General features: G+C 35.3%; 1 protein-coding gene across 2 annotated transcripts; it reads left to right on the top strand.

The window, feature by feature from the left end:
- Window positions 1-1,846: 1,846 nt before the first annotated feature.
- On the top strand, window positions 1,847-7,769 carry RGLG2 (RING domain ligase2). Of its 2 annotated transcripts, none has more exons than XM_039035099.2 (12): window positions 1,847-2,123; window positions 2,776-3,038; window positions 3,525-3,609; window positions 3,702-3,842; window positions 3,928-4,041; window positions 4,128-4,225; window positions 5,061-5,140; window positions 5,244-5,349; window positions 5,552-5,679; window positions 5,897-6,104; window positions 7,340-7,396; window positions 7,503-7,769. In XM_039035099.2, the coding sequence occupies exons 2-12, from the start codon at window positions 2,796-2,798 to the stop codon at window positions 7,581-7,583; spliced, it is 1,341 nt and encodes a 446-aa protein (XP_038891027.1). In that variant the 5' UTR covers window positions 1,847-2,123; window positions 2,776-2,795; the 3' UTR covers window positions 7,584-7,769. The 2 variants fall into 2 exon arrangements, with proteins under 2 accessions (XP_038891027.1, XP_038891028.1); XM_039035100.2 differs by having other exon boundaries at window positions 2,117-2,648.
- Window positions 7,770-12,942: the final 5,173 nt, after the last annotated feature.

Below are 12,942 nucleotides of genomic sequence, written 5' to 3'. Positions count from 1 at the left end.
TCTTTTAAATTCTTTTACATAGTAGCCATAAAATTGATTTTCATTTTTTTCAAAATTGTTTAAAAATTGTTTAAAAATGTTTAATCGGTTTAAACACAAAATTTAAAGTTTTGACAGCTATTAGAGCCTTTTAAATTTCAAGAACTAATAAGCAAAAAATTTAAAACTTAAAAACATATTATAAATACTTTAAATTTTATGATTAAAACCTTGACATGCAATTTTGGTGGAATATTTTAATTAGTTGAGCTATATTCAAATAGCTACTTACAATTTAGAATAGTAAAAGAAGAAAATGTAAAATACATGATGATTAAAACTCTGTTTGATAACCATATAGATTTTAATTTTTTATTTTAGAAAATTTAACTTAGAAACATTAATTCTGCTTATGGATTCATTTGTTTTATTATCTAATTGGTAAGGGTGTTTTAAAAAATCAAACAAAGTTTTGAAAACTAAAAAAAAAAAAAAGTAGTATTTTTTAAAATTTATTTTTATTTCTAAAATTTAGCTAAAAATGTAAGTGTTTAGTAGAAAAGATGAAAAACATGATAAATAAAGATGATTTTCAAGATAAAAAAACAACACATTTATTAAAAGGGCTCAAGTGATTCATCATTTGAATAACAATCACATACCACAAAGTAAATAAGGTCATATTTGTAAATAGTTTTGAAAAGTTTTATGTATCGTTTGTCAAAACCAAATTATTCGAATTTTGTCTTAATAATTCTATTTCTTACGGGGACTAGACTATCTTATATAAGGCCAAAATCAAATCATCAAAATTGATTTTAAATGCATATATTAAAAGTGATTTTAACCCTAAAAGCATTGGAATCCACCTTGAAAGTAAAAAATAAAATTGGTAAAATATGGTAAAAAATATCCTTTAAATAATCTTTTACAACTAGCCCCCGTGTTTAATTTTAAAAAACACGTCATTTTAGAAGAAATGAGAGTGTTTGACAACTATTTAAAACAACTTTTCAAACGTATTTTAATTAGTTTTTTTTTAAAATCAATAATGTTTAAATAAAAATGATTTTTTTGAAAAACACCTTTTCCTTAAGTCAATCAAAACAGACTTGAAATCTTTTGCTTTTTTTTTCTACCTGAATTTTTAAATAGATTTACCAATTATCCAAATAAATTTTCTAAAAGGTTATCACAATGTGATTTTAAATTTGGGAAACATCAAAATTTGGAAAGATTAGGTAAGATTTAGAGAAATATATGATTTACATTTTCATCCTAATCTAACAAAAAAAAAAAGCACACAAGATAGATTGAATATAAGATGAAAAGACTTAATTTTTTATTTAAATTTCAGTGGTTGATCTCGACCAAAAAGGACGAAAAACTATCTCAATGAATTGTTTAAAAGGGGTGAGTTGTGGAAGATGAAAACTTTGGCTTCGTTTGACAACAAGTTTATTTTTGGAGTTTGTTTTTAAAAATTTAACCTATATCGTCTACATTTCTTACAATGATTTGTATATTTTTTAAGCACAATGTTGAATTCTTACCCAAATTCCAAAAACAAAAACAACATTTTCTAAATGCTACTTTTTTTTAGTTATCAAAATTTGGTTTGATTTTTTAAATAATTGGTAAAAATTAGATAACAAAAAAAAATTTGGAGATGAAAGTAGTGTTATCAAATCGTATTTATTTTTTATTTTTTTTTGTTAAATGGCTTAAAATAAATTTCCAGGATTTGTAGAGGGTATCTAAAAGCAAGGTAGACTTTCATGGGACCAAAGTGTCCTAATCAGCAGATCTCATGGTGGCAAGCATGTTGTATGGGGTAATATCCACTTCAAGCAGCTAAAATTGCGCTAAAGTTTTTCAACTTTTTATTATAAAGGCATCGGATTTCTTCAATAATGACCCCTTCTTTATTTATTTTTCTTTAATTTTTAGACGCAACATTCAACAATCAATCATGTGCTTCGCTTAAACCGAAACCCCCGTATTTTAAAAGACATCCTCACTTTACAAAACTCCACTGTTTCGCTTCAAATCCGCCATTCAAACCCAACTGGTTCAACTCCTCCATCCATTTTAATCTCTTTCAGACTTCAGGATGCTTTTGTTTCCATCTGCTCCCTGCTGAGGTATTGTTGTTATGTTTTGTATCAAATCTGAGAAATCGCCCATTAGGTGTTTGTTACAATGCCTCTTTCTTTTTCTAGCCACTTTTTAGAATTTGGGATTTGGGTCTTCGATTATCCAATGATTATTGGCTTGAAGTGATTGAAAATTTGCAATGCTGGGAGCATAACTCAATCTTGATGAAAAATTAGACAAACCCACTAATGATTTTCTCGGGGGGCTTCTTTAATTTTGTTTAGGTTGTGCTGTGCTCAGTGAATTTTGTGTTTATTTACTTTCTTTATTTGGCTGTTTTCGTTGTTGGTAAATTGAGGGATATGGCTGAGTTGTCTTCAGATTAGACTTTGTTATTGAAGAAACTTAACAGATAAGTCTATCTTCTGAGTCGGCTGGGCTTTACGGTTTTGAGTGAACAAGTCATAGGTGCCGCCATTTGTTTTGATTTTTGAATACGTTTTTCAATTCAATTTTTTCCCAGACACTTCGTCCTTGAATTTCTACACGCGTCTGCAGTATTTAATTAGGAGGTGTAGTTTCTCTTCTGTCCACGTTATTGTGACAATTCATTGCAGATTGAATTTTTGAGTTGCCTACTATTTTTTATATCTTGCATTTGAGATTCATAGAGGAGGATTTTGTTGGGTTCTTCTGTAGAGACTTCTTTGTTCTGCTTTATGGGGGCCAAAAGTTCGAAGGAGGCCTCGCCCTATCGCTCAACTTCTTCTTCCTCATGGGGTGGTGGTGGGTATTCTCGATCGTCATATGGACATGAGACCCCGAGTTATGTGCCTCAGCAATCCTATCCTTCTCAGCAGTATTATACATCCTCTCAAGAGTGCTATGGGAACGTTGATAATGGCAGGAGGTTGGATAGAAGATACTCGAGGATTGCTGATAATTACAATTCTTTAGAAGAGGTAATTTGTAAATGGGTTTAGGGTTTGAATAGGGATGGATACATATTTTACCCTTGTGGAGTGGAGATTGATGGCTTCGTCTCTGTATTCATTGAATTTTCTTATTTGGACTTAATGTGCATCTGTTAAATCTGTTATTTCTTTTTTAGATTAAGGAACTTCAAGTAATTTGAGCGTTCTTAAATGAAAAGCGATGCTGTAATTTGGGGGTGTTTGCTTTTCTTCTTTTTGGAAAAAGGGAAAGCTTCGTGTTTTTAGTTTCTTGCTTTAAATCATGTGCTTAGTTGCTAGCTTTGTACTTTCGAGCCAAATTCCCGAAAGTGAATAAAAAGAAATTTTTAGAAACCTGTTTTTCATTTTCTGAACTCGGATTTTAAAAACATTTTTGAAAAGTAGAAATTGGTAGAGAAAAAGCTTAACTTTTGGAAATAAAATCATCATCAAACTGAGCCTCAGAGAGGTGAAGTAATCTTCCGTCCTTTTTAGGTAACAGAAGCTCTTGCGCGTGCTGGCCTTGAGTCTTCCAATCTTATTGTTGGCATTGATTTCACCAAGAGCAATGAGTGGACAGGTGAAACATTAATTTCTGTGCCCTAACTTGCAAAATATGGTCTTTTATTTGTTGGTGGGACATTCTAATTTGACCTTTATATTTTCAAATAGGTGCAAGGTCGTTTAATAGACGAAGTCTACATCACATTGGAGACCAGCCAAATCCTTATCAACAGGCAATATCAATTATTGGAAAGACATTGGCTGCTTTTGACGACGATAACTTAATTCCCTGCTTTGGGTTTGGAGATGGTTGGTATCTTTTATTTTCTTTGCAAAGCTCTTGATGAATTAAAAAAAAAAAAAAATGCTGATGCTCACTTTTCTGAATTGGCAGCGTCAACTCATGATCAAGATGTCTTCAGTTTCTTCCCGGAGGAGAGGTTTTGCAATGGATTTGAAGAAGTATTAAGTCGTTACCAAGAAATTGCTCCACATCTACGACTTGCAGGTTTGTTTTATACATCTACGCTCCCTTCCTTATATTTGTAGGACTTAGTCTCTTTGATATGGAATCTGATCCTGGCTTTGTGGTAGGACCAACTTCGTTTGCACCTGTTATTGAAATGGCCATGACCATTGTCGAGCAGAGTGGTGGTCAGTACCATGTTTTGCTAATAATTGCAGATGGACAGGTAGGTCTAAATGTCTGATTCCCTGCTTCTAATAGGTTGAGTTATGTACTAGGGGAGGTGTTAAACGAAATGAGGAACTTCCGTTTCTTCTACTACTACTATTACTTCTGGTTGCTGCCACTATATAGTATTTCTAAAGAAAATGTCAAAGGATGGAAAATGGAATGTAGAGGGACTGACATTCTTCTAGAACCTCAGAAAAAAAAATGCTGGTGGTGTCCCTGTCAGTATGTACAGGGCTCTATGATAATAAAAATTAATAGAATGACTTCACATCGTTGGGATGTTTTGCCCATGTTTTTAATAAGTCTGAGTCTAAAAAGTCTACCATGCAGAAGTTGAGAATGTATGTGAATTTTTCAAATAGGTCATAAAAAGATGTCTAGTTGGTGAGCTTGTGATTAGTTTGTGAGCTAGCGATTTGTATAGATTAGTATGTAATATAAAAGGTGGTTCTCCAAAACCTGGGTTTGTGTAACCTATGAGATTAACTAACCCATACCTTAGGATGAATAAATATGCATTTTAAATGTAGATTTATTGCACAAGCTCAGCTGTGCGCAAAATACCCATCGCTTCAAGTATGAGATAAAAGATGCCTTTTATATTATCTTACATTGGTGTCGAATTTGCAAATGCTAGCCTTTGGGCTAGTTCAATCCCATGTATATAGAATGTCCAACGGAATGTGGGGGGGTTGGGAATCTTATTAGTGTTACCTAAGAGTCTCTATGCTCTCACCTCGTCTACATTTGTCTTGCTCAGGCTTGTGTTTAAGTTGCCAGATTATCTGTTTGCTTCTTCATGTCTTTTAAAAGTGTTCCCCTATGCTCAGGTGACTAGAAGTGTAGATACAGAACGTGGGAAGCTTAGTCCACAGGAGCAGAAGACTGTTGATGCCATTGTCGAAGCAAGGTAAAAATGGGGTTCTTACATTCCTCCTGCTCCCCTCTTTACTCTTATAGCTTTAAGCACTTTTGTCCTTGCAATAATAACATATGCTTTCATTTCACTGCAGCAAGTTCCCTCTCTCAATTGTTTTAGTTGGAGTCGGGGATGGCCCCTGGGATATGATGAGAGAATTTGACGACAATATCCCATCACGTGCATTTGATAATTTTCAGGTTAGTACATCCATCTTTACATGCAGACAGACATACCTACATGTGTGTGCCCACATAAATGCTTGCATATGCATTTGATCTATGTATATATATACAAGTATTCACGGATGCTACATTGCAGTTGTTATATGTTCCTCTTTTTTCCTCTGCTGCCGGAGGTTCTGTTTTATATTTTTCATTAACTCTCTATCTCTCTCTCTAGTTTGTAAATTTCACTGAAATTATGTCGAAGAATATACCGACGTCTCGGAAAGAAACCGAGTTTGCTCTTGCAGCATTAATGGAGATTCCCTCCCAGTACAAAGCTACGATAGAACTTGATATTTTGGGGTAAGAGATACTTTTCTGCTTCTTTTTTATTAATAAAATGAAAAGAAGTCAGAAACACAGAATTACAAACATCTTTCCTTAGCAGATATCAAGTTAAATCAAATGGGAAACATTTTTCTCTCAGAACCGTTTTATAAAAATTTTTAGAAACAGGTCTCAGAAACAATCCTTATGTCACTGTTCTTTTCTAATGATGACGTTTTGTTTGCTTGAGCAGTGGTCGCAAGGGTGTATCTCCCCAGAGAGTGGCACTTCCTCCACCTGTCTATGGCGCAGCTTCTTTCAGTAGTTCAAAATCTTTTAGTAGTTCAAAGCCTACCTGGTCTTCCAATTATGAGCCAAGTGTGCCCTCTTTCCCCGAACAGAGAAATCCTCCTAGGACTAGTACAGCTCCTCCTGTAGCAAGCTCAACTTATGATAACCAGGTCAGTTAAATTTTAATCTTGTCTGGCATGTTTTCTTCACCCTTTTTCTTATTTTCTATAATCTAACGGATCATGTTCAGCGTATAATGTAATAGCAGTTTCATAGTGGGGGCAATTTCTAGCCTGAAAGAAAGGACATTTTCCTAAAAAGTGAATAGTGCAAAAAGAATACTAATTGCACTTCAACTTCAATTCAAATTGAGCATCCTTGTTGCTTGGCCTCGTGCAACAATTACTGTGTTTGTGTTTCCTATGTTTGCTGTTGCAAGAAATTGTTATGATGTTTTTAGTATTATGTTCAAGACCTTTATATGCATAAGCTCCCACCATTGGGCATATTTCTTTCTACTCCCTATGTTTTTAGATTTGGCCTAATTGATAACATAGGTAAAAGGTGTTTGTGTTCTGGCAATCCTTTCTGAATTTGATTTATTGATCAGAGTAGTATTTTTTTAAAAAAAAAAATAAATGAAAAAAGCAGTTGTCATTGAAAGGTGATGAGACCATACCCCGGAAAAAAAAAAAAAAAAAAAAAAAAAACACCCATGTAAAGAGAGAGACGTTAGAATGCATTCTTTCGTTTCTTTGCAACCATATGTTCCACAAAATAGCAAATATAACTAGCTTGCCTAGACTCTTTATCTTGAAATCAAAGATCAAACTACTCCATCAGAGCAATCTAGTAGGCATGTTTCCAAAATTAGATGTTAGACTATGTATGAAGTTCGAGTCTTCCCTCCATTCAACCCAACTCTTATGTGGTACTTGATGATAGCCTGGCATCCCTACATTAGATTTCTGAATTTGTTTTCCCAACCAAGTTCAACGCAATCCACTGTGGCCCTACTATCACTAGTTTGATCCTCAGTTTGCTCCTTTGATCTTCATTCCCTATCCAAGGATACTGTTAGGACTAGGAGCTTTAGTTGGGAAAACTAGGAAGATTATGGTAATAGGGACAAAAACACAAAGCTCTCGAATGCCTATCTGAACGTATCTCAAATGGTTAAAACATATTTTCTCGACTAGAGCGAACCTCTTGAATGCTTAGTAATTTTTAATTATTTTCTTTTGATATTTTATGCTATTTCACCCTTATTTTCTTACTTCTGAATCTGTGCAATAACGGTGGATGAGTTACCAACAAAAAAAATCCCTTCCGCGGTGTATAGATACTTCTTTTTTTTAACAAGCTTGTCTAGTGGAAAGGCTAAGATTGTACTTATTTTGAACAGGTCTGCCCCATTTGCCTCAGCAATCCAAAGGACATGGCTTTTGGCTGTGGACACCAGGTGAGATCTATGCAATTTCTTTCAACTATTATGGAAGAACATGAATCAAGAATCCAAGGTCAAATGTTCTGAATAATGAATGTTTGTGTGTTTGTTTTCATTACAGACGTGTTGTGAATGTGGACAAGACCTCCAGACATGTCCGATCTGCAGGAGTGCCATTCACACGAGGATAAAGCTCTATTGAAGCGCCTCTGTTTAATTACTTTGCTGAAATTCTTTGTAATTTACTCCTTAATTTATCCCAAAATGATGTCCTGTCTGAATCCATTTGTCCATAGATGTTTGGGTTATGTACTCCAAATATACCATGCGAGTATTGAATTGCATAGTTGAGAAATTTGAAGAACCCAACTTCCAAATTCGACGCAAATTTCAGCCTTTTAAGTCCTTAGAAAGTTGATCCAAATATGTCCTTTTTTAAGATTCAATTCTTCGAAATTTTGGGTCCGAACACTTTTTTAGTATAAACATGTACAGGCTACTCATCAAGATGGTTATAATAAGGTGCGCTCAAGAATGTGTTCTCGAGAACTTTTCCACTTTGAGTTTATTTGGTTGGGATGTGATAGGAATCAGATCATTTAGAATTTATTTATTGATAGATTGTGAGTACGCGATCGTATATAGGTTTCGCTAAATGATTTTACATATAATTCGCTACGGGATGACAGACAAACAGCAACTGCACGATCACGCCTATCCTCTGTAAGATCACTCTCCCTTCCTACACGATCGTTTACATTTACTACACGATCACCTTTGCTCTACTACATGATCGTCTAGTAGATGAAGTAGACGATGAGCAATACTCTCCTATCGCCCCTACACGATCAATCTAGCCCGAACATCCAACAAACGGGAGAGCTCAACTTCCCTCACCCAAAATGTTCAGTTGTTCAATGTCCTCTCCTTTTCCGCTTCCCTCCACTTTTAAACAAGAACTTCTCCCAACCGAATTGAAAGTCATTTAATTGTGGTCCCCAACCCCTCTAACCGCCGTAACTTCTTCTTTTCCATATTACCCTTATTCTTTCTTCTTTGATATTGCAGTACAATCGGAGGCCTAACGATACCTCTCTCCTCCACCTTTACCTTGTCCTCAGGGTAGAATTCCAGAAATTATTTTTGAAAATCATCCAACACCTCCCAAGTAGCCTCGTGTTTCGGCAACCCTTTCCATTTCACCAAAACCTCACGCCCCCGACGAGACAATTGAGGTCGAGAACCCAATACAACCTCTTGTTCAGTTAGCTAGGTATGATCAGTCAGGTATGGTTTTCATTGACTAAAGGATCTACAGATGACCTCCCTTCTGGTTGTCCCATCATCTTTTTAAGTTGCGAAACATGGAATACTGGATGGATTGACACTATTGATGGAAGCTCCAATTTATAAACTACTAATCCCACCATGTCAATAACCTGATATGGACCATAATACTTGGGAGACAAACACACACCTCTTTTGTCGCACTGAGATCTGGCGATAAGGATGCAACTTCAGTAATACCCACTCTCCGACTTGAAACTCTACATCCCTTCTCTTCTTATCTACAAAAGGCAACATCTCTATCGCATCTGTTGGTCCAATGTTGCATTCGAAGTGCAATAATCCCCATAATAGATCAACAACGGAGGAGGACATCCATAAACAATTTGAAAAGGCCAAAAAATGAGCATACTTGCTCAATCTATCCACTACTACACTAAGATCACATCATGCCCTTTGGCTTTATCCATCAAAAGATTTGTTCATTTGACATACACTCTTCCACATATTTCTTAACAACTCAATCGAAGGCCTAACATTTGTTAGGTACTTAAGCACTTTAGAGAACCACATCCCAAAAAGATAGTTATTGGGGTGGGTGAGCCAATCCACTTAAGTACCACATTGGTCATCGCATTCTAACCAATGTGGGACAAAGGCATCCCATACTACCTTGGTTCCTAACTGGATGCAATTTTCTTTATATGGAGGTGAAATTGAACTTTTAGATAGCATCTTAATTTGATTGAAATTTCTGAAATTTAATGGGAATGAATTTGGAAATTTCAGAATGCTATAAATAAAAGTAAAAATTGACATGTAACTATAACTATAGATATTTTTTTATTTTAAAAGTTTAGTTGTCTGGATCGTTTGGTTTTAATTTTAATTTAGTCTTAAAGATTTAGTTAAATTTAAATTTTAGTACATAGATTTTGTCGGTAGGTTGTTACACTTTAAAATGATTCTATAGTTCTGTAAACTTATACTTGATAGGCTTTTATTTTTTAAATAAATTTATGTCAGATACTCCACCAGGTTATCAAATTTTTTTGGATTTATTAGAAAAAAATTTGGAAGTTAAATATTTTCAGGAAATTTGTACGGATGACCCAATATTTGGACATAAAATGGCAAATAACCTCTTTTTTCTAAAAAAAAAAATGTCAAATATCCTCTATTAATGTTATCGCCAAACCAGATTAAGGGAATTGCTCCCTCACGATACAGTATCACTCTCGGTTCACTCATTCTAGCGTGTTCTCGCTCTCCTCTATCTCATTGTCGTTATCACTCTCGCTCTTTCTTCGTGATGTGATTTTTTGTACGTGTACGAAGGATTTGACAATTTTCACGAAATAATCTGTCTGAAACCTCAAATCATTAATACCCTAAACATACAATGGTGAATTATTTCAAATCTAAATTTCATTTCAACTGTGCTTTTGTTGAATGGGGTTCACTTCAATGGTGTTTTGTTGAACGGAGTTTTTATTGAACGAGGTTTTCCAGAACGAGGTTTTTCAGATTGGAACATATTTTTTCCAGAACGAGCTGTGTGATTTGCCAAAAAAGGTATGTAATAGCATGAGGAGTGGGAGAGTGAGAGGGAGAGATCATGCCAAAAGTTTAGAGTGACAGCGAGAAAGAGAGAGAGAGTGAGAGCACGAGAGAGCAACAACATGGGAGAGCGAGAGTAGAATTGAATTGGACTGATATTCATCTCCTTGTACATCTTAATGAAAAAAGTTCTCTTGCTTTGTAGGATAACAGAAAATTGTCCACTCATTCGATACGGATGTGATTGGGATGAGAACCAAATTCTTTATATTAGAGGTGAGCTGACAGGAATCATTGTGCCTATTACATTGAAGTATGAAGAACTTAAAGCTAATGTTTACAGGGTTACAAATGTAAGTTCTTCTGATTTTTGATGTTAACATAAGAGTTAAATATAAGCTTGACTATAATGCCCCTCCAGGTACATACAGAACAGTGGTGATGTTCGCTTTCTTCTTTTATGGGGAAGATCTTTCTAGAGTTCAACTATTCGTAATGCTAAAATCGAACCATGATGAAAATGTGAATATGAGTTTTGATGATTATACGTGTGTAGACAGACGATACGAGGAATCATATGAGTTTAATCGAGAAGAGGATAACATTCCATTGTCTATGAACACTTAACTATCAACATTATCAATAGGCAATGATCACACTAATTCATAGGACTTAGAAAGAGAAACTTAGAGTAACCAACCAGTGCTTGGTAATGAAAGATCAAGAAGATTCAATGGATTGTGGTCCTCCAGAAGAGCATGATCCTTTCATAGATGGTAAGGAGAGATCAACAGGATTGAATTCTATGGATCGTGGTCCTCTAATAGAGCGTGATCCTTTCATAGCTGGTAATGAGAGATCAACAAGATTGGATTATATGGATTGTGGTTCTATAGAGGTGTGTAGACCTATAGTAGCTTCAGTGGTTCCATAATCCAGGTTTTCATGTCGTAGAGGAGAATTGATTATGCTTGGTACCTCTTCATCTGGGTCAGATGTTGAAGTTGGTCAACTTTTTTTTTTTTTTTTTTTTTTGAGTAAAAGTGACTTGAAAATGAGATTATCTACTCTATCCATAAACCATAATTTTGAATATAAGGTAAGGAAGTCAAGTAAGACTTTGTTCACTGTCAAATGTATTGTGGAGAGTTGTAAATGGAGCCTTCGTGCAATAAAAGTATCAAGGTGTAATATATTCGAGATCACAAAGTATATGCGAACACCCACATGTTCTATTGGAATTCCTAGAATTCCAAATCATGACCATAGACAAGCAACGACTGTGGTAGTTGGCCAGCTAATTAAAGATAAGTTTACAGGCATAGGACGTGTTTATAAACCTCATCAGACCCAAGAGGATATGAGGAAAGAGTATGACATAAACATAAGTTACGACAAAGCATGGAGTGCAAGGGAAACCACCTATGCTCTCACTAAGAGTACTTCAAAAGAGTTGTATGTTGTTTTACATACGTACGGGAAAACCTTAGAAATGGAGAATTCAGGTACAATGTTTGAAATCGAACTTGAAGATGACGTGCATTTCAAGTATATGTTTATGGTATTAGGGTCTTGTATTAGAAGTTTTGCAAGTTGTTAGCCTATGATAATTGTTGGTGGGTCGCATTTGAAAGGAAAATACAAAAGAACCATGTTGGTCGATGTTTCTATGGACGGTAACAACTAAGTATACCCACTAGCATATGCCATGGTGGATAATGAAACTGATCGAGCACGAAAATGATTTATGTTGAGTTTGAAGTGTGCCATTGGAGAACCCCTCAATTTGGTGTTCGTGTTCGATCAGACGGTATCTATTGGCAATGCCATTCGTACAACTTTTCCCATGGTATTTCATGGATTGTGCACGTACCACATAGAAAATAATATCATTTCAAACTTTAAGGATAGTACGGTATTAGGATGTTCAAGGATGCAACCAGGGCATTTCGTATGTCAGAGTTCTAATCACATTGAGACAACTTTGTAGTTTTTGAGATGGTGTTGTAACGAAATATTTGGAGGATATCGATCTTGAAAGTGGGCATGTTTTACCAAACAGAAGGAAAATACGACAACATGATGGCCAAATAGTGCAGAGTGTTTCAATTCCTTAACTAAAGAATATTGACTTTGGCTTATAATGTGCTTGTTGGAACATGTTAGAGGCCTCATCCAGTCGTGCTTTTATGAACGTAGGAATTATTGGGCATCTCAAATGACGTTACACTCGAACTATTATGAAAACTAATTAACAAGTGAGTGTGATAAAGGCAAACGATATCGAGTTGAGTCGATTGATTGTTAAGGGTCCATGTGCGGGACAATTGATTGGACGATATTGTGAACCTTCATACGAAGGAATGCATGTGTAAGGAATTTGATTCACTTGGTATCCCATGTTCACATGCAATTGTTGCCGCCAAGGAACGAATTATCCCTATCCAAAGTCTTTGCAGTTGATTTTATAGTGTTGACTCCCTCATGTCTGCTTATGCAGAGCCTGTAAATCCCCTCGGCCACATTGCTAAATAGACCTTTGGGATATATGGAAAATAATATTCTTCCTCCAAGAAGAGTGGCACAGGTCGGGCGATGAAGAGTACGAAGAATACCATCTAGTGGAAAACATCTAGACAAGTAAAATGTGATAGGTGTGGGAATTATGGGCATCATTGACAAAACTACAATGAATCGCTCACAATCGAGAAACA

The sequence above is a fragment of the Benincasa hispida genome, chromosome 6 (genome assembly GCF_027475165.1).
Source record: "Benincasa hispida cultivar pf3 chromosome 6, pf3_genome.v1.1, whole genome shotgun sequence".
Lineage (NCBI taxonomy): Eukaryota > Viridiplantae > Streptophyta > Magnoliopsida > Cucurbitales > Cucurbitaceae > Benincasa > Benincasa hispida.
This window is presented reverse-complemented; position numbering and strand designations above follow the sequence as displayed.